Source organism: Mauremys reevesii, linkage group 2, assembly GCF_016161935.1.
Source record: "Mauremys reevesii isolate NIE-2019 linkage group 2, ASM1616193v1, whole genome shotgun sequence".
Lineage (NCBI taxonomy): Eukaryota > Metazoa > Chordata > Testudines > Geoemydidae > Mauremys > Mauremys reevesii.
The window spans coordinates 284,635,146-284,661,506 of record NC_052624.1 but is presented as its reverse complement, the minus strand read 5'-3'; the positions used below and the strand labels follow the sequence as shown (position 1 = coordinate 284,661,506).

General features: G+C 49.8%; 2 protein-coding genes across 8 annotated transcripts in view; one reads left to right on the top strand and one right to left on the bottom strand.

The window, feature by feature from the left end:
• The window catches only part of RECQL4 (RecQ like helicase 4), a 49,302-nt gene extending 37,690 nt beyond the window's left edge, over positions 1-11,612 (bottom strand). For 2 of the 5 annotated variants that reach the window (XM_039523853.1, XM_039523857.1), the window contains exons 1-7: positions 11,509-11,612; positions 9,340-9,463; positions 7,475-7,654; positions 6,492-6,525; positions 4,969-5,078; positions 3,480-3,623; positions 207-1,399 (exon numbers count right to left, since the gene is read on the bottom strand). In XM_039523853.1, coding sequence (XP_039379787.1) covers positions 207-1,399; positions 3,480-3,623; positions 4,969-5,078; positions 6,492-6,525; positions 7,475-7,654; positions 9,340-9,423 — 1,745 coding nt within the window. In that variant the 5' untranslated portion in view covers positions 9,424-9,463; positions 11,509-11,612. Of the gene's footprint in view, positions 1-206; positions 1,400-3,479; positions 3,624-4,968; positions 5,079-6,491; positions 6,526-7,474; positions 7,655-9,339; positions 9,464-10,470; positions 10,562-11,508 lie in introns of those variants that run through there. The other 3 variants (XM_039523854.1, XM_039523855.1, XM_039523856.1) reach the window with 3 other exon arrangements.
• A 92-nt stretch (positions 11,613-11,704) lies between these two features.
• On the top strand, positions 11,705-24,828 carry LRRC14 (leucine rich repeat containing 14). 3 transcript variants are annotated; one of them, XM_039523860.1, is made up of 4 exons: positions 11,705-11,795; positions 15,258-15,625; positions 17,727-18,368; positions 18,811-24,828. In XM_039523860.1, the coding sequence occupies exons 2-4, from the start codon at positions 15,303-15,305 to the stop codon at positions 19,379-19,381; spliced, it is 1,536 nt and encodes a 511-aa protein (XP_039379794.1). In that variant the 5' UTR covers positions 11,705-11,795; positions 15,258-15,302; the 3' UTR covers positions 19,382-24,828. The 3 variants fall into 3 exon arrangements, with proteins under 3 accessions (XP_039379794.1, XP_039379792.1, XP_039379793.1); XM_039523858.1 differs by lacking the exon at positions 11,705-11,795 and adding an exon at positions 13,108-13,339; XM_039523859.1 differs by lacking the exon at positions 11,705-11,795 and adding an exon at positions 14,937-15,095.
• The last annotated feature ends 1,533 nt before the right edge of the window (positions 24,829-26,361 follow it).

Genomic DNA, 26,361 nt, shown 5'->3' with positions numbered 1-26,361 from the left:
CATGAGATGGCGAGCGCTAGATCCCTGGCCACTTGGGTCAACGGGGAGCATTGCACGGCGGGACCTTTAGTCTCCAAGGGCTGCCTCTCTATACTCAAGACAAGGACAACTTCTGGCTACATCGTACGATCCTGTGGGCTGCACTTCGGCCACCCCAGCTGGATTCCCAACCTCAAGGCTGAGCCACCAGAAGAGACCAAACCCACCTGCAGACGCTGGCTCTGCTGCTCCATTTGTGCTTCCCCTCCCCTTCGACTTCTCCAAGGAGGTTTTCAGAGAGCATTGGCACATCCCTTCCCTTCTCCTCTTTAGCCTCCACATCCTCCCCATCCTCTTCCAAGTTGTTTTCGCCTGGCTTTGGCTCACAGACAGACCCTCTCGCTTTCTTCTTCACGGAGACGGGGTTGTCTCTGGCTGATGCATTGGTCCGCCTGCGCTTTGGTGCCACAGCACCATCTTCTGGGCCTGTCGCACCATTATCTCTGCTGGCCGTGGCCGTTCGCTGCCTCTTTCTATTGGTCGCTTTGACCTTCTTGGGTTGACTGGGCCCGTCCCCTATTCTACAAGAGGCTCCTCCCTCCCCTCCTGAAGTGTTACCGAGCTTTTCCTGCTCTGCTCCCTGATGGGCATCCTTTGGGAGAGTCTTGGGTTTACTGACATGTTCTTTGGCAATGCTGATTTCAGCAGCACCAAGCGACGAGTCCATCCTGCCGTTCCCTTGGGTTTCACTAGTGCCCTGCTCATCCTTCACAGCCACCCTGCAGTCACCTCCACCACCTTTAATCAGACCATCCCCCTCCAGCGCAGCTCCTTGCTGGTTTCTCCTAGAAGGATCCTGGAGTTCCTGCAGCTTCCAGCTCCCCAGGAGGCAGTTTCCTAGAGGTGGACCATGCTCGCTTTCCAGGGACTGAGCCCTAGCTCCAGCGGTTTGGTTCAGGGAATGGTCATGCAGAGGTTGGGCAACATTCCCCTGCAGGGCACAGCCGGCTTTTGTCTGATCTTTGTTCCTGCCATTTGAGGTAGAAGCACTTTCCTCTCTTGATCGCTCCCCTACTTTCTCCCTGATGCCCTGACACCTGTCCAGCCAGCCAGGATCCAGGGAGCCCAGTCTCTGGGCCACTGTCTGCTTCAACTGCTGGAATTTATTCACCTCAGGGCTTGACTTCAGCCCTGCAGAGAGGATGGTGGGGGCCAGCCTCGATATCGATGGCGGGAGAAGGAGGTCTCCTGGCTCATTAGGATCAGCGTTAGTAACGCAGTCTTTGCTGCTTTTCAGCGATGGCATCTGCGGGGGCTTTGGAGATGCACCCTGGTTGCTGTTGTCAGAGCTCTTCTCCAACAGGGGCACAGCTGGCTTCCCTCGGGGAGTCAAGGACTTCCTCAAAGTTACAGGACGCTCCTGCAATCAGAATTAAATGGTGGTAAGTTTTTGGCATTCCCAGTACCTGTCCAGGCCCTACACTGCTCCTCTCTGTGCCGCCCCAATGTGCAGACACCCTTAGAATCCTGCTTCCCCAGGCCCTTTCCCGCCCCAAATCCAGGTTGCTCCTACAGAATCACTTCTTCCGGGATGTCCACAACAAGGGACACAAACCAACAGCTAAAAAGCAGCTCCAAAGTATTCCTTCCTCTGGGCTTCCTGGTGCCTCCATCAGCTCTGCCAACTCTTCAGGGCAAAGACTGGCTTCACTGCACAGCCTCAAGTGTAGCGTCAGCACGTATATAACTTATAGCAAGCCCCAAAGAAAGTGTTAGCTCTTTAAAAAACCCCAATGAATAACCAGTCATGCTAGCAACACAGCTACTCCAGGCAGCAGTTCTTTGGTGCACCAATGGCTTCCAAACGGGTTCCATTTGCTTTCCCGCATCAGCTCTCGACACCTATCTTCTACTCACACTAAAGGGAAGATGCGAGAACAAAGACACTTTCAACGGACGCCTCCCTCTGATAAGAATGAGTGACACTTTTCGAGCGCCCCAAAGGATGTAAAGGGCCACATTCAACCAGCCTTACTCATAATGCAGTGTGAGTGCAAGACCCAGCAGAATTTGGCCCAGATTAACAAGCTATGCGCATTTCAACAGTCAGTGAAATGCAGCCACCTCTGGAGTGGAACGTGGCAGCTGTTTTAACAAACTGCTCAAAAACTTTGGGACAGGAAGTGAAGAATATGGCATCCAACAGAACCTGCTGGCGAGGTTTTGTGCTGTAGAATGTAGACACCCAAATGAAATCTGATCATGACACTGGAAGTAACACCTCTACTCCAGGGGAACATGCCAGGGGATCTTTAGTGATTACAAGGAGTCGGGAGCTCTGGTTTAGGCAGTTTTCCAAGGATTCAATATTACAACAGGATAGTAAATATCCAAACCTAATTTCCATTGCTTCTGAAAATACCCACTTTGCCTTGGGCAGGAATTAGCAGCCTCTTAAAGGAGAATTCCTGTGATTTCAGTCACATGTGCTGAACACATCTAAGAGATCTCACCAGATATCAGACTTGTTTTCATTATGCAGCAGCTCCTGAGCGAAAGGGTTTAACTAGCCCATAAGAACTACCTGTGTGAACAGCACCAAGCAAGGGCAAATCAAAGATTTATTAGATATTCGGTGGGGACTAAAACAACCAAAATCTATCACCCCCCCTTTCTCCAGCCTTGTTATTTGATCACAGCAAAGTCAGATGAAAGAGGAGCCTCACACAGCGCCTGGGGTGCAGTCTAACCCCTCAGCTGGTTTGCAGTTCACCTCCACGTGACTCCAGCTGGGCAGCCTCACCTTCCGCAGCATCATCGTGTGAACTGAGCCCCTCTCACTCGTAGAGGGTTTTGCAGAGTTCAAGGGTTTGATTAGTTGGGAACTCACCCCTGGGGCCCTGTCTGGAAATGCAGCAGGGCATTTTCCTCCTCTTCTGAGAAAGGGCCATGAGCAGCTTTGAGAGGTGCCTCTGGGGCTCTCTCTCCACTGCCTGCCATGCAAGCTTCATTTCAAACTGCGCCTGCACACATTAGCCTTTGGCACATGCCGTCTCCGAGAACAAGGAGAACGTCTCCTTTTGAAAGGCAGGGAAGGATCAAACTCTTGCTGCATTGGCAGCTTGCCTGGAGCTCACCTAGAAGGCATGAGAGGGAGGGGATTACGCAGGCTAAGCCTCTGTACTAAAGAGAGGGGCAGCTGCAGGCTACAGCTCCCAGCATGCAATGTGCCCTCTTGATCTAAGCTTGGCCTCCTGTGGCGCATCCCATCCCAAGAGCTGTAGTCCACCCAGTCTGCACTTCTGCATTAAAGAAGAGAGCAATATTACTGAATTCAGTGGCTCACACGTTGGCCACCTCTGCTCTTTGGGACTAGACAGGAGAGTCTGCCTAGTGAACCCATTCAGAGTGCTACAGCGACGTCTCCTCTCCTAAGCCTATCACACAAATGCTACCCAAGTTACCCAAACATCAAAGGCCCTTTCACAGAGTTGCCAGACCTTTATGGCTGCTCCCAGGTTGGCTTTCAGCTTCATTCCAAAATACTGCGCAGACGCCTTTAGGGTGTCACGGTCCTGGTGGCTCAGCTTGGGGGCTGTCTGCCCTCGATTCAGATGTGCGCCCCAGCAACCCGAGTCAGGTGCCTCGAACAAAGAGAAAACAGTCAACCAAGCTCGAGCACTTCTCTAGGGGCCAATTAGAGAGCACAGGCACATGATCACTCATCTTTGAGATGGGGGGAGGAGGGATGAAGAGCCAGAGAGTACCTACACATTAATAAGTAACACTGTACTATCGGTTAGCCCTCCTGAGAGGGCAAAGGGAGCTGGATGGAAAACATCAGCCCATCATCCTCTAGTGCAGTGGTTTCCAACCAGGGGACCAAGGCCCCCCAGGGTGCCGTGAGCAGGTTTCATGGGGTTTGCCAAGCAGGGCCAGACTCGCTGGACCCCAGGGTAGAAAGCCGAAGCCCCACCGCATGGGGTTGAAGCCTGCGCCCTGCCCCCTCCACACGGGGCTGAAACCAAAGCCTGGACAATATAGATTTGTGGGGGCCCCATAGCATCAGGCCCCAGGCAATTGACCTGCTTGATACCCCCCCAACGCCAGCCTTGGCTTTTAGATGCAGAAAACCAGTTATTGTGGCACAGGTGGGCTGTGGAGTTTTTATAGCATGTTGAGGGGGCCTCAGAAAAAAAAAGGTTGAGAACCCCTGCTCTGGTGCAGCAGTCCCCAAACTTTTGAGGGCCCCCCCCCTTCACCCTGTCCGTGCCCCGGGGCTGGAACCATGGCTGGGGGCACACATGTGGACAGAGGTAAGGGGTCCGAGGCTGGCCGGGTCTGGGGGCAGGAGCAGAGCCGCAGCCAAGCTGCGGTGGGGGCTAGCAGCCGGGCATGTGGCTCCACTCCCGGCCTTGCCCCCAGCCTCTGCCCCAGGCCGGCCAGTGGCCAAGGCTGGGGATGAGCCAAGGCGCGCGAGGGGACGGGAGCCAGGGATGCAGCTGGGGGCCGGACTGGAGCAGAGCTGCGGCTGAGGAGGGGCTGGGTGGCACTCTACAAGTGCCTCTCTGCAGCAATTTAGTCACACCACCTCTCTGAGGGGTGTAAAGTCACAGTCGGTGTAATTAGATTGACACAGCATCAGCATAGACACTGTGTTGCTTACGTTGACTGTTAATGGCCTCCAGCAGCAGTCTCACAATGCCCCGCACTGACAGTACAATCAGTACAAGCGCTCCTGGGGAGGACGCACACTGCCAGCACAAGGAGCCAGGTGTGCAGACACAAGCGATTTAATAACTGCGGTGGCTGTATGCCGACGTAACTTAGGTTGATTGTTGCAGTCCCTCCACACGCAGAGCTAGCAAAGTCCGTGCAAGTTCTGCATACACAAGAGCTGCAGACTCAGGTCTTGTCACAACTCCCAGAAAGAGATGCCACTGCAAAGAAGCTGCTGAGCTCAACAAAGCACAAGTGTCCCTTGGTTACCTGTTCCACTGCTGGGGTTTCTTTAGCAGCTTGCTGGCAGACCGAGCTGGATTCGGGGGAGCCTTGATGCTCTCTTGCTTGCTTGAGCGCTTTATACTCTCTGTATAGTTCTGTGCATTAAAATAAGGATTATAAGAGTAGATTGCATAAGGTAGCTGGGACATGCTCCATGGTCTTATTTCTGTTGGAAAACCCAAGCAGTAATGTACTAGTACAGGAAAGCAGACACCCATTCCCCGAAGAACAAGGATTCTGTATATTTAAATTTGGAGGGATTAGATTTGTACATAAATAATTATGTCTAAAGACCCTTTCCTGACTTTTGAAAGCTAATTTTTTTACACTAGCTGGAATTTATAAAAAACAAAATCATTCTCATTGTTATTTATACAACATTTAAATACTGCCATCGGGATTCACAACAGATCGAGAAATCAAAGCACAAATATTTGATTACCATATTTCATGTCTTAGGCCCGACCTTAAAAACATGCACCTGCTTAAACTTGCGCACATGAGTTTTCCCGTTGAGTTAAATGGACGGCTCCCATGTGTAAAGTTAAGCATGTGTATAGGTATTGGCAGGATTGGGCCCTAGGATTTAGTTTCTAAGCATGAGGTAGTATGTGCTGAAATTGAGCGACCCCTCACACGTCCCATCAAAGCGTACATCATCCACGTGCCCAGCTGAGGTGCCTTATGGGCCTGGGCCCCTAGCTACAACTGATTTCAATGGGAATAATTTGTGGGAATTTCTCCTGCTCCCTATTGTTTCTGAGTGGAGAGAGAAATACAATAGTACTGACATATGCCAATTAAAATAATATTTCCAGGCCTAACATCTTATTAAAGACTTTGAAATACACCTCTACCCTGAAATAACGTGGCCCGATATAACATGAATTCGGATATAATGGAGTAAAGCAGTGCTCCGGGGGGGCGGGGCTGCGCACTCCATCGGATCAAAACAAGTTCGATATAATGCGGTTTCACCTATAACGCAGTAAGATTTTTTGGCTCCCGACAACAGTGTTATATTGGCGTAGAGGTGTATTTCAAGTCTAAGATTGAACACTGTTCTCTTCTCTTTAAATAAACTTTTACTTTAAATGCCCGTTTTCTATATTCTTTCCAACATACATAACAATAATTTTACTTCCATCTAGCACCCTCCAAGGATCTCAGAGTGCTTTATATACATTAGTATAGGTCCCAGCGAAGCAGGGCAGCAGTATCTCAAGTTCACAGAAGGGAAAACTGAGGCAGAAAGGTTAGATGACTTACTCAAGGTCACAAGGAAAGTCTGTGGCAGAGCTGTATGGGGGTGAAGAGCCATCCTACTTACCAATCATCTCAAGGGAAAGGAGAGCCTTTCCCGGGACAGCTATAGCAAAAGTCTTATCTCCTTTGCAGTTAAAGGTGATTTTCCCCATGTACTGATCCTTCTTAGTGACACAGGCACACCCTCCCCCTCACCCCATGGAGCAGCTGTGCAGTTTGGGGAGTTTATAGCTCATACTTACTCTTTATCTCCTCTGGAGCCTCTTCCATATCGGTCTGTAAAACAAATACTAAACTATTAGGCATTAATCCCAGGTGCAGGTGTGTTTGGAGAGAGGCTTTATCCCTCCCACTTGGAACCACCTTCCCTCCTCCCTGTGCACCAAGTGCCCTAGGCACCCTGCTTCAAAGACTCCTGAGAACCCTTCTGTTCCACATTGTTTTCCAGCTAGAATGACTATCAGCCCCTCCATGTTTACCCTGCATGGTTCTTACTCAAACCTTCATGCTGCAAGCTTTTTGGGACAGAGATTCACGCCATCTTTCATCTGGTGCAAGGCACTGTCTACATGTCAGTGCATGTGACCTAGTGCAAGGCACTGTCTATATGTCAGTGAGCTAGGTAACGAAGTGAAACCATCCCATCTAGCTCCTAATTCAGAGGAAAAGGTGCAGTAAGAGGCCAGGTCTCCAGATGATGACGGTAGAATTCCCATTAATAACTCTTACCACATAGCACTTTTCAGGTACAAAGCCTGTTCCACACATTTCAGTAACCTTCTCTACTCCCTGAGAAGTGGCAAAGTATTATCTTCATGTTACAGATGGGGAAACTGAGTCTTTCTGTGCCTCCACAATGGAAGGAGCCAGTGGCAGAACCACCATTAGTTCTTAGCAGTTCCCAATTCCCAGACCACTAGACAACACTGCCTCAACCTCCTTGAAAGGACATGCATTAGGGCACAGTTAGAGGGAACTGGGGCTTCCATTTCCCAGGCTTTATTGCTTGACAAAATTCAGGGCGATTTTTGGGGGGTGGAGGGGGAAGAGATACATAGAAAAAGAAAAGGCAATTTTCTGTGCAGCCCAACATTTAATTATTTCCTTTTAAAACATTTGTGGTGCCCTGGACACTGATGTCCCCCATTGGTCAGCGTGTAAGAATGGGCTGTTATAAACAAAAAGATGGTGACAACGCCGACCCTGCAAACACTTATGCACATACTTCACTTGAAGCACAGACGTGGTCTGTTGTCAGATGTTCGGCTGGGTGTGTGCGTTCTCTCTGTGTGCCATCCCAGCTCTGCGCAGGCAGCCAGCACAGCAGATGTCGATTGAACCGCCCAATGACCACAAGATCCATTAAAGTACAAAAGCAATGAGGAGTCCGGCGGCACCTTAAAGACTAACAAATTTATTTGGGCATAAGCTTTCGTGGGTAAAACCCCACTTCTTCAGATGCATGGAGTGAAAATTACAGACACAAGCATAAATATACTGGTACGTGAAGAGAAGGCAGCTACCTTACAAGTATCTGAAGAAGTGGGTTTTTTACCCACGAACGCTTATGCCCAAATAAATGTGTTAGTCTTTAAGATGCCACCGGACTCCTCATTGTTTTTGTGGATACAGACTAACATGGCTACCCCCTGATATTAAAGTACAAAGGCACCTGGCCAGGTTTATTGTCGACAAAGCACGATATTAGTATCCCGCAGACTCTACCGGACCACTAATACATGTATGCCCTTAGCAATGGATGCAGCTCAGTGAATGGTGGGACTTTCCATTCCCCCCTAAGCCAGAGAAAGACGTCCCTCTGAGGTACCATTTTATACACCAATACAAACAAGTTCCCTATTGCCCCTCTGACATAGGTAGTTACTGCCCCCTGACGTGGTTAGTTACCAACCGCCGAAGTGGCTAACCACCACCCATTACCTTATACCTATTGGTTTGATCAAAACATCTCTATCCATCACAAGGTCGTCATCTTTAGGAGGGGTCAGTGTGTTCTCATTACCTTTGGGGTGTTTGTACCATACTTGGTATCGGGGTGTTCTGGTACCACCCTTCTGGAATGCGTTTGCGTGAGTATCCCGCGCCTAGCCTCTCTTAGGAATGTGTGTTTTTGTAATACCAGCCCTGTTCTTGCCAGGTTTTGTGAGCTTGCAAGCAGGCAGAGCCTGCCTTCTACTAACTTTGCTTCATATCAGCAAAGCTTGACCACTACTTTAGTTCAGGCCTTAGGCCTCACACCAGGCTTCTGATACAAGGGCTTACGTCCCAGGCTCTCTTTCTACTACATCCCCCCACTTTTTATCTTTTCGTGGGGAGGACATTTACCCATCATTCTGGAAAAGCATAATGCATGGACTGAAGATGACCCAGTGGGCTAAAAACTGTTATATGGCCACCTTACTATGCATGATTCATACATTCATGCCCCATCTGTCCCTTGGTCTGCACATTCCCCCATGACTGATGGACAGATTTTGTTTTTAGTCCCTTTTGGTGGGCCTGGGAATGGTAGGCCCGGGACCTCGACTGAGGAATGTAGTTTTATGACTGAGCCTTGGGGGCACTCCCAGATAATTAATATGTATGGATAATATGGATATGGCAGCCTGACTCCAACTGGGGCCTCCAGACAATACCATAATCCAGGTAAATTTTAACCTTTGAATGTCTCCAATCCCCCTGGGAGGCTGTCCTCCAGAATGGCAGACTACCGATTAACAACAATTCTTCCCCGATATTCAGTCTTAAATTTCCCCCCCTCTTCTTGTCATCTCACTCTTCATTTTATGCCTCCTTCACACCATCTTGAACAATTCCTGGCCTTCCTTGGCCTTTGAACTTGCAGACAGTTGGCACGCCAGGGTGTTGCTCAGCCAAACGCTAAAGATTTAGCTCTTTTAACCTTTCCTCAAATCAGTGCAGACAGCAGCAGAACCACATAATCCCCAGCACAGATGAACATTGGCAGATTTAAACCTATCCTCCTCTTCCCTGTATTTTCCTTTTGCAAGGCTACTCTTAAACCTCTGATTCCATGAGTCATATCCCCTCCCATCCCTGCACAGGTACCTTGCTCGGTTTCCTCTGGTGCTCCTGAAGAAATGTCATCTCCCATTTTTTCAGCAGGACTTTGACCTCGTTGTATCTGTCCATGGCGCCGAAGGCCTGGCCCTACTCTGAAGAACTGCACCAGCTGTAAATATTGCACAGATCTTTAGATTAATCCTCTCCAGAACCGGCCATTTGCAGTTTTATTAACAACAGGCAGATATCCCCACTGCTTTCTAGTGAATACTATGCAGTTGTCATACAAGCACCAATCTATAGGCACATCCATGGGGAAGTCAGTGTGATGTAACACCAAGGCTCTGACCACTTTAGTCATTGCAGATGACGTCTGGCAGGAACCTGCACTTTAACCGCTACATAGTGGGGACTTTCCACCAAGGCTGCTAATCTACTCGCTATCTCAAGTGGTTCACGCTGTCTGTGCTCCATACATGAGGCAACTGGATACATCCCCACTATGGTTTGAAATCAGTGCAGCCTACCGCTTCACTTCCTGCCCCAAACTGAGCTCCCATGTTCCACTCAAGAAGGGAGTGCGATATTGTCACAGTTCAAAGCAACTGCACCAGTATCTCCCCTTAGTGGCTCAGCAAGGGCACCCACTCTCAGGCTCCTAGCTCCACAACTGATGCCTCTCAAGGGTGGAGAATCTTTGTCTCTTTGCTGCCTGAGCAGAGTATTCTCAGGGTGAACAGTTCCCTGCCTTCGCTGTGTATTTCCCAATAAAGCGTGGTTCTCAAAGTTATGTACTGGTGACCCCTTTCACACAGCAAGCCTCTGAGAACAACCCCCCCTTATAAATTAAAAACACTTTTAAATATATTTAACACTCATAAATACTGGGGGTGAAGCAGGGTTGGGTGGAGGCTGACAGCTCATGACCCCCCATGTAATAACCTTGCAACCCCCGAGGGGTCCCAACCCCCAGTTCGAGGACCCCTGCAATAAAGACTGTCTGGCTAAGCAGACCTGCTTGCTTTCTCTTCAGAGACTGATTACAGAGGGGTTGCTACAGCTGTAAGTTACCACACAGAGCTTTCTAAGAAAGCCTACTTTATTCTTACGGTAAAAAGCATTACAGAGAAAACATTCAAACAACAAAAGAAGCTACACACGCACTGATCAGCTTACCAGAGTTCACCCCAATTCTAATGCGGGTTCTGGCAGGATAAGCACTTCACCCCTCCTCCCTAGGGAAGTCTTTTCTTTACAAAAGCAGCAAAGAATCCTGTGGCACCTTCTAGACTAAGCTACACAGCTAAACTTCAAAGCTGCGCCCGCTGCGCTGCTGGCGCTGCAGCGCACGCAGCTGCAAGAAAACTCTCGCAGCTCCTCCACTCCACTCTCCCTGTGGGAATAACGGACAGCTGGAGCGCTGGTTCAGCGCTGGGGGCTTTGACTACACTGCTGGGCGGCGGCGCGCGCGCGCAATTGCCGCAGTTGCAGTGGTGTTGTTTCACCACTGCTGCGCTGCTAAAAAAGTGTAATAAGCCCTAACAGACGTTTTGGAGCATGAGCTTTCGTGGGTGAATCCCCACTTCGTCGGATGCATGTAGTGGGTATTCACCCATGAAAGCTCATGCTCCAATACGTCTGTTAGTCTATAAGGTGCCACAGGACTCTTTGCTGCTTTTACAGATCCAGACTAACACGGCCACCCCTCTGATACTTTTGTTTACAGGTTTATCACAGCTTCAACTCAGAACAAGCATCCTCATGACAAGTCCACCCGCCCTCTTGTACGGATCCAGGGATCTTTGATCTGGAGTGTCCAGAAGCAAGTCACTAGTATACAGTGGGTTTCTCTTGGCTTAAGAGGGGGAGAATTTGCACCCCCCCCCCAAGGTATTCCCTGCGGAAATCCACTTTACAGGTATTGTCCCACAAAGCCCTCTGAACTGCCTCACACCTCCCAGAGGGGAAACTGAGGCACGGAGGGAGAGATTTCACCAGGGTGACACAGCGAGTCAGTGGCAGAGCTGGCAAGAGAACCGGGCTCGGCCCCCACCTGAGAGGAACCCGGGCGCCCGGGGACCGGCCCCCGCCTGAGAGGAACCCGGGGACCGGCCCCCGCCTGAGAGGAACCCGGGCGCCCGGGGACCACCCCCTGCCTGAGAGGCGCCCGGGCTCGGTGCTACGGCCCAGCGAGTAACGAAGCCCCGGACTCACCCGCACCGGTCCTGGTGGCTCCCGCACAAACCTCCCGCCTGCCCCGAGCGCCCACCAATAGGAGCGGCCGCAGCGGGAGGAACGAGCCAGCTGCCCAATCACAGCCCCAATCTCCAAGGAAACGCAAGGACCCGCCTCTCCGTTCCGGAAAACGTCGTTACCGGGCACGCCGCGGCGTCACCACGCACACCCGGAAGTGCGGTAGCCTCAGGTGGGGCGGGGCCTGCGGAGCCCGGAGCGGCTCCGGGGGTTCCGAGCGCGCGCGGGGCCTGGCCGGTGGGGAGACGGTAAGAGCCGGGGGCCTCCTCGCGGCTGGGGGGCGGGGCCTCAACCACGGCAGAGTTGGGGGAGGGGCACGAACCCCCCGTGGGGGGAGAGGTCTGAGGCGTGACCCCCCCCCTCGGAGCGCCGGGGCCTGGGGCGCGAACCCCCTGAGGCAAGTGGGGGCGGGTCTGGGGTAGGGGGGACATGAGCTGTCTGGGGGGCAGGGGTGAAATGGGGGGAGGGGTTTGACCCCTCCTTGGGGGGCACTGAGCCCCTCCCAGGCAGTAGTGTGTAAGGGGGGGCGTGACTCCCCCCCTCCCCGGAGCAGCTGTCCGTTCCCCCAGCCCTGCTGTGGGGCTTTTGTCCCCCCCGCTGCTCTTTCCCCAAACGTCTCTGGAAAAGGGGCTGCAGGTTCTGTTCCCCTCTGCCCCCCGCCCCTTCCTGGTCTGTGGCTTTGTGATATCTGCTGCCCCCTCACCCCCCCTCGGAGATGTCTCCTGCAGCATCTCCTAGCAGCTTCCTCGATCGCTTCCAGCAGAGCCGGGCCCAGACGAGTAGGTTCCCCGCAGGGGAGTCTGGGCCCGTTCTGCTGATGCTAAAGCATCATTTCTGGATGTCAGCAGCTTGTAGGAGCTGCCCCCTCTTTTTGGTCAGTGGGTTGTAGTCCAGTCTGCTCCAAAGGTGGCTGGCTGAATCCCAGCATCTCCTGGCCTAGCTGTCCCTCTCTGCCCTTCTTCTTCGGTGTCGGGTGGGAAGTAGAGAGAAGAAGGGGAAGAGGTTATGGAAGCGCTACATGGGTCATGAGGTTATCGTGATTTAATTTCCCCATGTGTGTGCCACTGACCAGCCTCAGTGGCGTGGGAGTTGGCCAGGATTTGGTGCCCCAATTGGCTGGAGCACACAGTGGTGTTATGGTCAAGTGCAGTGGGATGAGCTGAGACATGAGTGGGCCACATTGTGAGATGGGGGCTGTGCTCGTGGTAACGGAGCTAGTTGGTTTGAGAAGAGTGTACTGTACTAGCATGTCTCTTGCACTAGGTTTGGTCTTTCACTACTTGAACCCCCAGATTCTGTGGCTGAAACCCTCTGATGGCCAGATTGACTGACTAGGTGGAACAAGGCTGCTAACAGGCCAGGAGGGGTCGCTGTCCCATCCCACTTAAACTCATAGAGTTAGAAGGGACCACAAGGGTCATTTACTCTAACCCCTGATCTAACTTCCTTGATTTCTGTCAGGATCAGCATAAGGAGAGAAGGGAGGAGCAAACCAGCATGAAGGTGGGGGCCAAGTGGTAATCTGCCAGTGCCGCCTTACTTCTTCTCAGCAGTCTGAGCAACGAGTGGCCAGTATCCCTAATTGACGTGCTGCTTAATCCATAGTGGGTGGCTAATACAATCCTGGATTCAATCGCAGATGGGCTGGACGTATTGGCTGTTGTAGCATTTATTTATATTATAGTAGCATCCGAAAGCCCTAATCACAATCAAGGTGTGTTGTGCTAGGTGTTGTTACAAACACGTGGAGAGAGACCACCCCTACTAAGTAATTAAAGACAAGATGCAACAAGTGAGTAAAATATAGTAGAAAGGTTCACATGCTCAACTGGAGAGTTCCTGGTCATTCTGATCATGTATTTATATCAGTCTATGTAATATCCGCAATCCCCAGTGATCCACTAAGTAGAAGTGGATTTGGAGGAGGAAAGGGCAGTGGTATTATGGACCGGTTCAGGGCCCAAACTCCAAGCATGAGGTGGTATAGAAGAAAGCACAAAGATGGTTGTGGGAGATGTGGACAAACAGGTGGCTGAGGCAGATGTTATATTAGCAAAGCGGAGGGGATGGGGGCAGTGCGGTAAGATACAAATGGGGATAGATAGGGCGGAAGGGGTTACTTAGTTCAGCTTTAGGATGATTGTGTTAGGGCAGTGGCTGTGCTTTTTGGATCTGACCTCACGTACACAGTGCTTCCCATCTTGACAACTAAGATGAGTTTGAAGACCAAGGAGTCCTAGGAGAGACAAACTATTAATGCACAATTCCTAACATATCAAGCACTCCATCTTTCTCCAGGACTCCTAGCAGAGCCAGCTAAGGTGTTGGGTCTGTTGGACTGAGCCTTACTGCCCTGCCCAGCTGCAGTATCTCTGGGAACAGTGACTGTTGTGTGTCAGCTCAACATCTAATGGCTACTGAGATCCAGGGGATTGCACCACAGTTTCTGGTTCCATTTATGTTAATTAAGTGAGGACATTTTGGTTCTGAGCTTTCTGGTGAAACTTAATATAAGAGCTGTTGTGATAATCATATCTTTGCTACCTGCGGGTTGTAGGCAAGACCATTCCCATCAGGGTGTGCAAAAGGGGCTGAGTCTGAAGATGAATAGATCTTATTAGATCCAGAGCTCTGAGGGATGCTGCTCCCTGCCCGCTGTATTGGAGAAATAACCATTTTAGTCCATGACCATAGACACATTAGCCCCATGCTCTTCAAGGTCAGCAGTGGGCTATAGATGACCTGCTAGAGGTCGTAGAAACAGTAGAGAGACATGTGGCATCTTGGAAGAGAAATTGGGGTGGAAGGGGAGGAACTTGGTGGCCTATGCAGTGTAGGGGGGAAGGAGGGCTACAGGGAGGAGACATGGGCAAGGGAAGAAGAGCTGTGAGTTGGTCAGAGAGGACCTGCACCCTGGCTGGCCTTGTAAAATCAAGGACCAACAGTGCTCTGGGGGCTTGTAAACAGTTTAGCAAATGGAACCACAGGGTTAAATTTCTGCAGTTCTGGGGGTCCCCCTCTGATTTCTAGCCCCCTCCTGTTGTAAGAATGTCGCTGGAACACCGGAGGCAGGTGGGATCTTTCCTACCTGAAGTTTTTTGTTTGTTTTTTGTTTTTTAATACACATTTATTGATGCAGCCATGTTACAAGTTTAGAATCGCAGCTTCTGGAAGAACCACTTATTCTTGCCAGTCTTGTATCTTTCCTCAAATTTCACCTTGGCTTCGCACCTTGCCTTGTGTTTCAGTGCAGGGTCCCTGAACACATCTTTATTGACAACGGTTTTGTCCAGAGGAATATCCACAGAATACCTGGTGGGCATTAGATGGTTGTAGTTATAAACCTTCACAAAAGATTTGATCTTGGACCTCTTCGCTATCTTCTTTTTTCCCATTGCAGCAGTTACCTTCCATGGGTACCGATCGATACCAGCCACCAGGGTGTGGTTGCCGGGCAGGCAGGTGTGCTGGCCTTCGACCCTTGCACTGGGTTCCCAGCTCTGTTCTTTCACTGTGTGGCTGGCTCTCAGACAGCAGAAGCAGAGCAGGTGAGATGAGGATGGGATATGTCTCTCTTGCTCACTCATCAGCAGCTGCAGGGAACAATGCAAAAACTGGTTAATTCCTGGTGAAAGTCAGAGATCTCATCAGGAATGTTGCAGTGTGTCCTGGGGGCAGGTATATCATTAGGTGTTTCTCTTCTCTTTCAGTGGTTCTGTGAAGCTGGGGCTCTGACTTGCTGCCTCCCTGCAGCCATGCACTCCCTCGTGTTCCTCTGTGCACAGAAGGTGGTTTCCCACCACTCCACGGTGCGCGGTGCCTTGGAGTTCATCCCAAAGGAGTTGTATCCAGTCTTGTTCAAGGCAGCTTTCATGGACAAGAGGACTCTAGTGCTGCAAGATCTGGTGCAGACATGGCCTTTCCCAGTACTCAGTTTCCAGAAGCTTTTGCGGAAGTGTCAGCACTGTGACCGTGCTCTGCTCCAGGAGAAGCCCAACAAGCTATGTGTGCAGACTGTCATCCTGGGAGTGGTGGCCTACCTGAATGAGGCTCTCGAAGACCGACTCCACAGCCAAAGGTACCCGTCAGCGCACCGCTCATTACCTACCACAAGGGTCACATGCTGATGAGACTAAACTATACTGGGAGGCAGTGGGGGAGGAGACTTACAGTAACACACTAACACGGGTTCTCAGACTTTTTTTGCTGGGCCACCCTTTGAAAATATTTGAGGCTGTGATGACCCCACTGCCCCAAAAGTGATGACAAAAATACTGTACATCCTCAGGAGCACTAAATGAAGCATGGAATCATTATCCCTGCAGCCAAAGGCACTGAAGCCTCTCAAAAAGTGTAAAGCAACAGTTTTCAGGAATAAATACATGGATATTTAAGAGACACGATTTCTGGGTAAAAAAATAGACAACAGGATACAGCTTGGGGAGCTGGAAGCCTCTTTCAGTGATTGTGGCAATAATCATAACATTGTCCAAGGATTGTGGCTTTATACGCAACTATATACAAACAAGTTTCTGGACACTTCCTGCGAGGGGGGCTGCTGTTTTGAAGCGCACAGCTGCAGGGAACTGAGGCAGACCCTTAAATCATCCTCCACGTTCCGTTTTCATTTTTGAAATACGAACAAATGTCCGTGATTTAGTATTGCTACCCTTACTTCTGTGCTGCCTTCAGAGCTGGGCGGCTGGAGAGCGGCGGCTGTTGTACCCCTCCCCCAGCAGTCTCCTTTATTTGGGAACTTGAAATATGGTAACCCTAGCAAAGGATCTAAAGGTTGTCACAATATTTGTTGTGATCTCGTGACACCCCGATAATAGCCCTGTGCCCCCTTTTGGGTCGGGACCCCCAGTTAGAGAAACGCTGCACTAACATGTTACGTGTTATTGACCTGGGGCCTCTGGCCCTTTAGTACAGCCTGCAGTGATGAGCCAGTAGGGCTGGGACAAGCTTTGCTTTTGTTCTTGGTTGTGTGACAAGAAAATATGGTGGTTTCCATATTTGGGCTTGTAGTTCAAATTGAAATTGCGCTTTGTGTCCCTCTGGAGGAGGAGCTGCTGATCTGAGGTGCTGGGTGCAGACTTAAATCTGGGTGGACCAAATGTTCCAGGTATCTTGCCATGTTAAACTGGGCGTCCAATTTCAGTTTCCTCAAATTGCAGCAGAATGGGATGAGTCTCAGGGAGCAGCTGCTTGGTAAATGCCTCCTCTGGCTCCTTGCATGTGATTGTGCTGCAGACTGTACTTTGGAAGCAGGCTCTGGCCGTTATGCATGTGGTTTCTCTGCAGTGTGGCACTACCAGCCTGTCTGCAGCATTAAACAACTTCCATTTGTCAAGTGACAGGCCATAAGCAGCTTTGGGAGGTGGGACACAGTGCAGTAATTCCTGCTGGTTGGCCACTGGTTTTATCCATCCATGAGCATTGCTCTCTTCCCGTTGGAAATGGAGGGAATGGTCTTAAATGTCAGCCTGTCTTAACCACTATGCAGTGCCCCAAAGTGTAAGATGCTTTTTATTTTTTCTGTAAAACAAAGTCCCTGCCAGGGAAGGCAGTGAGGTTCACTGGGTAGGGGTTGGAGCGGAAATCAGAAGACCTGGATTCTAGTCCCTGCTTTGTGACCACGGGCTTGCCCCCTCTGTGGAATGGGGCAGTGATACTGAGCCTCCTTCAGAAAGCTTTGAGATCTACACCTGAGATGCCCTAAATCTTATCGGCACTGAATAGTGTCACTCTTATTTTAGAGACATTGGTGGGAGTTGGGGTGGGGAAGGCTGAGGGTTGCAGTAAGATCATGTGGTTCCTCTGTTCTAGAATGAACAAGTGACCAAAAGACTAAAGCTAGGCAGAGCCCTGGCCATGCATCTGGAACTGGTAAACCAAAGAGCTAATCCTTAGGCTGCGTGTCACATCATCTGAGCAACACAAGTGGTTCAGTCTTTACAGCTGCCATGAGAAGGGAGATGAGGCCCCAGTCCTGGAGCGAGAGCGAGTCTTTTCAAGCCAGTAATTGATACTAACACCTCTCCCTCCCCGCACTGGGAGAGTGACTATATGGCCCTGTGTGGGGAACGATCCTGCAGTAGCTGCGTGAATGAAGTAGGTGACCCAATAGGTCTTTTCAGTCTCTCATTATTTTGCTCCTTTTTTCTTGTCTTCCCCAGCAAGAGGCAGCGCCTGCAGGTTCTGGACATGACGGGGCTTCAGGACGATGGAATAGACCAGGGCCCAGAAAGCATGAGCCTGTGGTCCAGGACGGTGACCCTGGCGAAAGCGTGCGTTGACGTTTCCAAACACCAGAGCAAGTGCACCAAGCGCACCTCGAAGCGGAGGAAGGGCCCCTACAGCAGCTCGGCGGCTCTGCCGCCGCCACAGCCTGTTTCTGTGGAAGTCCACGTGGATCTCTTTGTGAACAGCACCTCTTACGGAGTCCTTAAAGACGCCTTGCAGAACAACGCCAACAGCATGCTGCGGCTGAAGTGCCGGGACTTCCGGGCTGAGGAGCTGCCCATTGCAAGTACCGTGGGGCTCCTGGAGTTCCTGGATCCCACAGGTGTTCGGCAGGTGGATCTGAGATTCAATAACCTGGGGCTGTCTGGCCTGAGGGTGATTCTCCCGCACATGGCAAAATTCACCAACCTGGTCAGCCTGAAGCTGCCCTACAGCAACATTGATGTGAGACGGCTCTCGGCGGGGATGGAAGGAAGCCTCCACTACTTCGCCACCCAGCTCAGTAGATTGTCCTGTCTCAAGGAGCTGAATTTGGGCTCCTCCAGGCTTTCCGGAAAGCTAAGGCAACTGCTGGGGTAAGCTGTTTGTAGGGCCGAGGGGGCCCAGCTGAGGTCTGCACTGGCACATTGACAGGCGTGTGAGTGACTCTGTGTAATAGAGCAGGTTGCAGCTCTTCTTTTGTGACCCATGGAGACTATAGGTCCCATCATGCAATGCTCCATCTTGATCAGAGAAGTTTCTTTGCATGTTGGGACCTGTATTCTGCCACCTCCTTTAACGTGACAGTTTGGCCAGTGCACTGCAGGTCCCATCGTGCAACTCTCCAAGCATCCAGACTTTATAACTAGCATTAGGGGTGTTCGTCACTGTACGAATCTGCAGCTTTAATGCTGATCTTGATTTGGCCCTGAGCTACTTGGTGGTGTGGCCTTTTCCAACCATTTTGATTTCTGTCCTCTGCGAGCTACAGTAGTTATCTAAAATGGAACTTACGCTTACAATCTTTCTTCCCACCAGCGATTTGCAGGGTCCCTTGGAAAGCCTGGAGCTGGCCTTCTGCTACCTGCTCCCCAATGACCTCGCCTACCTTTCGCAAAGCCTTCACACCCCCACCCTGAAGAAGCTGGACCTCAGCGGCAACAACTTGTCTGACTCGCTTCTCCAGCCCTTCCAGCATCTCCTAGAAGAGGCCTCCTCATCCCTTCTCCACCTGGACATCATGGAGTGCCGCCTGATGGATATCCATCTGGAATCACTTCTCCCCGCCCTGTGCCGCTGCTCTCAACTTCGCTACCTGGGGGTGTTTGGCAACCCCCTCTCTACGCGGGGGCTGAAGAACTTGCTGCAGAGGACCATGGGCCTATTGTACTTGCAGCTCGTCATTTACCCCTACCCTGTGGACTGCTACAGTGAGAACCTGCCATGGCCCCCCACCTCCTCTAACCTCTTGAATGGTTCTGTGGATGAAGAGAAGTTTTCCAGGGTGAGCGCTGAGTTGCAACAGATGTTGCTGACTGCAAGCAGGACTGACGCCGTCTGGACCACAAACTTATGCAGGCACAATACCTTAGATTATTTTAATTTGTAGCTCACCAGGAATGCAAAATGAAGGAGAAAACAAACTAATCAGGCTGGTAATTTTTAATGCCCCTTCAAAGTTGAGCGGTTCAGTGGACGCAGCAACAACACTTTTATACACATTTTTAACAGCATCTGTTTAGTGCATGAATTCAAATGGAAGTTCTCTTCTCTCCTTCTGCACCTCCGTTCAGTAAAGCTGAGATTAAAGCTGCCATGGCTTATCCCAGATAGGCACAGCAAGACAGGATAGCAATGGCACTATGACCCCCTTACCTTATGTAGGTTCTTACTTGCCCTTTACATGACTTTAGTGTAGCCCTGCAGAATTCTTAGCAAAGTGTACTAGCCACGGTACAAATGCAGCAGCCCAACAATTAGAAGGCCCCTTCTAAAAACACCGATCCATTCCTAGCTTCTGGGCAGTCTGCTCTTGCATGGATTACCTCATCTGAAAACCCCTCTCTCCACTTCTCTTCTAATGTATCCCATCATTCTCTCTCACGTGTGCGTAGGGCTTAGAAATGTTACCAGTCATGTAGTAGCCAGAGCACTAAACCCACTAGCCAGACAGATGTGAAAGGTGGGGAGACCTATATTTAGGGACAGCTCTACTATACTCCTGCTTGGCTTTATGGCTGCTGCAAGTGGGGTGTCTAGTGCCACTCTATCCTTCCCCCAGCCTTCATTTTGGAGTCCTCCTGTGAACTGAATATTTCCTCCATCTCTGCTGTTGCATGGAGCTTTCCTAAGATGTAACAAAATAAAATTGGCTCAGTTCTTATCCATTTCACAGCTGCTTGCAGAGTATAGTAGTGGTGAGACTGACAACACCCCTGTGGGTTTTCACTCTGCTGCAGGTGCATGGAAGATCTGAGTAACAGCAGAGGCATCGGAGTGGTATGCAGACTGACTGTTTTTACACTCCCCTTGTAGGCAGAAAGCTTCTTCACAACTAGAAACTTTTTTTTTTTTTAAATGAGAGGTTAGATCCTGCAGAAGAGGATTCATGCTCCCTGGTATACTTACCAGCCATGGGCATGTGGTAAGCTAGGATGGGTAAGGAACCGTGTCCCTAGCCTCCAAACATCCAATAGGGAATGATCCTTCATTAGCTGAGAGGGATGTAATTGAGCTCTTCCATCTACCATGTGCTCTCGGCTTCTGCATACCATTCCACGCTCAAGCTGTGTGGCTATCCAGTTCCCTTCTGGGGTGGGCTTGTTGCTACCTGTCTAACTTATGACTGGAAGTGGCTTCTTTCTTCCCTGGTCTGTAAAATCCCACAAGATTACTTCCATGGCCTTCTGCCCTGTCTACCTGCATAGTCATTTTATCACTCCCTTCTAGCTTTAACTCGGGCTGATTATATTCTACTGCATGTAACTTGACACCTTCAACAATCCCTCTCTTGACCAGTTAAACGTCTGGCCTCATTTTAACTCCCATCAGCTTAAAGTCTTCAAGCCCCACCTGTTTCTCTTGGGCAAGAGGACCTCCCTCCCATCCAACTCCATTTCCCCTCTTGACACACACTTGTGGTTTGTTTTTGCTGTCTGAACTCTCCTCTCCTTCCCACAGCCTCAATGGCTGCATATTTGCTTAGATAAACGTCTTTGTTCTGGCCACTTTGAGGGAATAATCATGCCCAGTGGGGGGTTAATTTTGTGTGAGACTGCCGAGCTAAGGGACTTTGAAAGCTAGTAACTCATTCCTTCAGCACATTACCCATGGCAGTGTTACCTGGGCTGCCCCTCTGCTTAAATTCTCCTGTTACTTTAGTCAGTGAATGCAGCCCCTCTCCAAAATCCACTCTCATCTGCATATATCCTCTGTTTATCAACCCCATCCTCAAACAACTCTGCTAGATCCTTGAGCGTTCAAGATCCTTTAAAAAATATGCTTTGTACAAACCCTGCCCGAAATGCCCCCGAAAAGCGGCGTCACCAAGAGGCATCGTTCCCCGAAATGCCACTGATTTGCAGCGGCGACACCTCTTAACGTTGCCGCTTCTCAGCAGCATTTCGGCAGATGCTTGTCCGCCGGCCATGGTCCTTGGCGGCTTGTTGTCCAGCGCCCGCCACCTGGAAAAGGTTGGGGCCCACTGCTTCAGATGAAAGGCACGCTACAAGATAGTGTCTTATGACCTGGGGACTTTCTCACTGGAGCAGCTATTTAACTAGCTGCCCTTTGGCAGAGGTCACTCTGCTGCTGCTGGACACACTTGTTTGTATCAAAACTGTCTTGGAGCCCCTGTCTCTTTCTACCACCTCCCCCTAGTGACGTGGAAAACAAGCACAATGTCCCAGTGACAGTGATGACATCGCTGCAGGAGCCGCTAGCAACCACACAGTGTCAGCACAAAGCCCTGGTTTCAATCACAGAGTTTTGGCCATTAGAATCATAGAAATGTCGGGCTGGAAGGGACCTTGGGAAACCAAGTCCAGCCCCCTGCGCTGTGGCAGGACCAAGTAAACCTCGACCATCCCTGACAGGTGTTTGTCCAACCTGGGGATTCTAACAACCTCCCTTGGAAGCCTGTTCTAGAGCTTAACTCCCCTTAGAGCTGGAAAGATTTTCCCAGAATCTAACCTAAATCTGCCTTGGTGCAGATAAGGTAGGACATGTAATGGGCCTACAGTGGACATGGAGAACACTTGATCCCCATCATTTCTATAACCACCCTTAACATATCTGAAGACTGGAGTCAGGTCACCCGTCACTCTGCTTTCCTCAAGACTAAACATGCCCAGTGGTTTAACCTTTCTTTATACTTCAGGCTTTCTAAACCTTAGAGCATTTTTGTTGCTCCCCTCCGGATGCGCCTCCCGTTATCCCCATCTGTCCTGAAGTGTGGTGCCCACAACTGGACACCGTAGTCCAAGGGACAAATAAAGTGAGACGAGATTAGTGTTTGAGTCGGTGGGTTACAGTCTGGCTCCCTCTTTCCTAACTCCCCTAGCAGTGGGCCACCTGTGTGCCCTCAGCCCCAGGAGCGCTCCAGAGCTCTTAGCCCTCGAGAGGGGGGAAGTCACCTTTGCGGGTATGTTACTAGTCCTGTCTATCTGCCCGAGCTGGGACGCATGCTCCCAGCTCCGGGGCAGGTGTATCCTAAGTGTGTTGGCTTCTCTGTATGTCAGCTCCCATCTCCTCCTCCTCCCACCCTTGGCCTTGCCCACCCCTTCTGCTTGCTTCTCCACATGCTTTTACGCTGCCTCCAAGCCTAGAACAGTCCCCATTATTGACTCCCCTCACATCTGACATCTTTGGGCACCTCCAGTCACTCATCATCTCTGCAGCCCCCTCTATGCCTGTCCTCACGCCTGCTCTTAAGAGATTAAGCTCACTTTCTTGCCTAGCAATCTGCCCTGTCCCCTCTGGTCTGTCTCTTCATCATGTCTATTTCAGATGTATGGCGCAGGCACTCTGTTTTATGGCTGTGCACATCAATTGTACTAGACCCCGCTACAGTGATTAAATCTTTTTCATTCCCTTCCCATCATGGACTACTATGAGCCTCTCACTCTGGCCAAGTGCAGTGGTGGCTACTGATGGTTCAACCAGTGTTTATTTTTGGAAATGATCTTGCATTTGTACAGTACCCTCACAGTTAGAAGGATCTAATGGTGTTTTACCAACTACATACAAGAGATTATTTCATCTGTTGATGACATGCAGCCACCTCTGGGGTGAAACACCAGCCATTCAACAGTGCAGCAACCCGTTAGGACACAAGCGAAGAATGCTGTGTCTGTTTAAATCAGAGGAGGGGATTCAGGGAGGCAGAAAGTAATTGCAGGAGGTGGAATTTGATCAGTACACTGGTGTTTCGACGCTTGGAGAAAGCACTGTGAGAACTCAGCAGGATCTTGGTTTTGTGTGTCCTTGGAAAAGGGATTGCCATGTTTCCAGCTGCGAGTGAAGTCTGCAATAGCCAATTCTCCAACCACTGAAATGGTAGGAGGGAACTAGCCCTTTGCATGTCAAACAGGTGGGTCAGGGTAGAAGAGAGTTTCCTCACGTCTGCAAATCATTGCCAGAGAAACCAGGCAAGCTACTGTTTCAAGTCTTAGTCCAAGGGGCCAAACATTCAAACAGCAACATGCTGTATCCATTCAAAACCAAACACACTCTCCCAATCCGATCTTTCCAGAGGATGGTTGGGGGCTGTGCCTGTAAGTTGCAGTCATGATTATGAGACCAAACTGGATTGCAGTGGAGAACAGTCTGAAGAGCAATTTCTTTGGGACTTGTTAATCCACAGCAAAGGGAAAGTTTGCTGTCCCAAGCAAAGCTGTACTGATATTCACGCCCCGTGCTCGACATGACCCCCCTAAAGGGGTTAGCTTCCATAAAGCAGAAGCTGCCAACAACAGTTGTCTCACTTTTGGGACACGGTCAGCCAACGAGAGTATGTTCAGATGATGTAATAGCTTCTAACTTGTGTGTCATTGGTTAAAAGTGTTGTCACTCGCTATTGTCCTGGAGAGTTACAGGGGTGAAGTTGGACAGAGATCCTCTTTCTTATCCAGTTCAGCCAAACTCATTAAATGCTGAAATGGTTTTTCTAATTCTCCTCTGCGCTGTGGATTAGTATGGTCCAAACCCGCCAAGTCACTTCTCAGGGCCTAGAATTGAGGATAACGTGAAATTACTGATCATGTAAATGAGCTGAGATTCTTAGGGCACTAGCCTGAGCAGTGCTTAGCCACTTCCAATGCATTGGGGCCTAGACGTGGCCATGTCATCCCCTCGCTCTTGCCAGGCCCTGAAGAAGGCTGCACATTGGGTTTAGAAAGTGATATGCTAGTTGACTAATCTTGAGCAAGCAGTTCAGGGATGTCTGCCACAGTGATACACAAAACCAGTGCATGCAGTTCAACATTATTAATGATAAAAGGCATCTATCTAATCTCAGAATAATCCCCAGAGCAACATCCAGTGTCGGTTCATTCTCCTGAATGATTACAAGGAAAGACAAAATGCATTAAACCCTTAGTCCAGCCTTTACATTAAGGTATTTAAAATGATCTAACCTGGAGTGATAAATTGGTTCAGAAATACATTCCAATCGATCAGACAGTGTTTCCATTATGTATAAGATCCAGTGCTTTTAATCCTCTCCAATTTCTGTCACACAGGGGAGAGCTAGTTCATTTCAAGCAAAATTTAGGTGACAGATTCCCTTACGCTTGGAACCGATCTTGCAGCTTTCCACTAGGCAGTCTCCCTCTGATACGAATTAAAGTTTCTGCCAGTTTCTTGAAGTCCACACTGAGCACATTATTACTGTAGAATAGAGAGTAATAAAACTTTTCTATTTCCGCATTTGCATTGGCCTCCTAAAACCTCTTTTGCTAGAGAGCCAGTGTGGTTATTCTAGCCTAGAGCATGAGTAACCGGAGCATCCGTGTATTAACGTGAACTGTTCTTGCACTGTAGTTAGCTAGTAGAGAACAACTGGGGTGTAGTTCTTGGCACTGGGACTTTTTTCCCCTATAGTCTGAGCTATCCCCCTCGCTAGATTCCACCAAGAGATTTTAATGAAACCCCGACAGAAATGTACCTGGCCCTGTTCTGTATTAGCCACTACAAGCCTGCAGCCCACCTTAGAAAAACACCACTTAATTCCTGGCCAATAAGTGGTCCTTTTTTGGTGCCCTATACAGCCTGGCTGGGGGAGGAGGTTTGTGCTTCCTCGGCACCTTCCATCGCAGGATCTTGCCGTGCTTTACAAACACTATTTGCTTTAGTCTTTTAACGTGTCTTGTGAGTTACAGCCATAGCACTGTTCTCATGTGACAACTGGAGTATGTCAATGTGGCTTTCCTTGGCTGTCCTATTTCCATGGTTGAGCTTCTAGGGCAGCGGTTCTCAACCTATTTACCATTGTGGGCCACATATGCAGGTCTCTGTGTCATGTGGCCACATCTACACAATATATATACTACCTCTATGGCTCTAAGGATGTCACATGGGCCGCAGCTATGTGCTGATTGGGCTGCAAGCAGCCCACATGTTGAGAACCACTGTTCTAGAGGATTGTGCCTCTTTACCTGTATAGTGATCTAACATTTCCCCCACGCCCACCTCCTGATCTATCCCCTCAGCAGCACAGCCCCCTGCCCCCCTCCAGTGAGTGATTTATTCACTCCAGCATGTTTATTCCCATAGAGCCGTAGCTGTACATGACTGGCCGACCAGTCTACCTACCTTCCCCCTGCTTGATGCCGGACCAATGTTTGCATCTGGAAGCAGTGCCTGTTTGCTTTTTTTTTTTTTAGGTGACAAATCTGAGAAACTGTCCCAGATTGAGGTGTCATTAGAGGAGGTTTTGGAACAAATTGATAAACTAAACAGTAATAAGTCTCCAGGATCTGATGGTATTCACCCAAGAGTTCTGAAGGAACTCGGATGTGAAATTGCAGGACTACTAACTGTAGCCTGTAACCTATCATTTAAATCAGCTTCTCTACCAAATGACTGGAGGATAGCTAATGTGATACCAATTTTTTTAAAAGGGCTCCAGAGGTGACCCTGGCAATTACAGGCCCGTAAACCTGACTTCAGTACTGGGCAGACTGGTTGAAACTATAGTAAAGAACAAAATTTTCAGACACATAGATGAACATAATTTGTTGGGGAAATGTCAACATGGTATTTGTAAAGGGAAATCATGCCTCACCAATCTACTAGAATTCTTTGAGGGGGTCAACAAGCATGTGGACAAGGGGGATCCAGTGGATATAGTGTACTTAGATTTTCAGAAAGCCTTTGACAAGGTCCCTCACCAAAGGCTCTTAAGCAAACTAAGCAGTCATGGGATAAGAGGGAAGGTTCTCTCATGGATTGGTAACTGGTTAAAAGATAGGAAACAAAGGGTAGGAATAAATGGTCAGTTTTCAGAATGGAGAGAGGTAAATAGTGGTGTCCCCCAGGGGTCTGTACTGGGTCCAGTCCTATTCAACATATTCATAAATGATCTGGAAA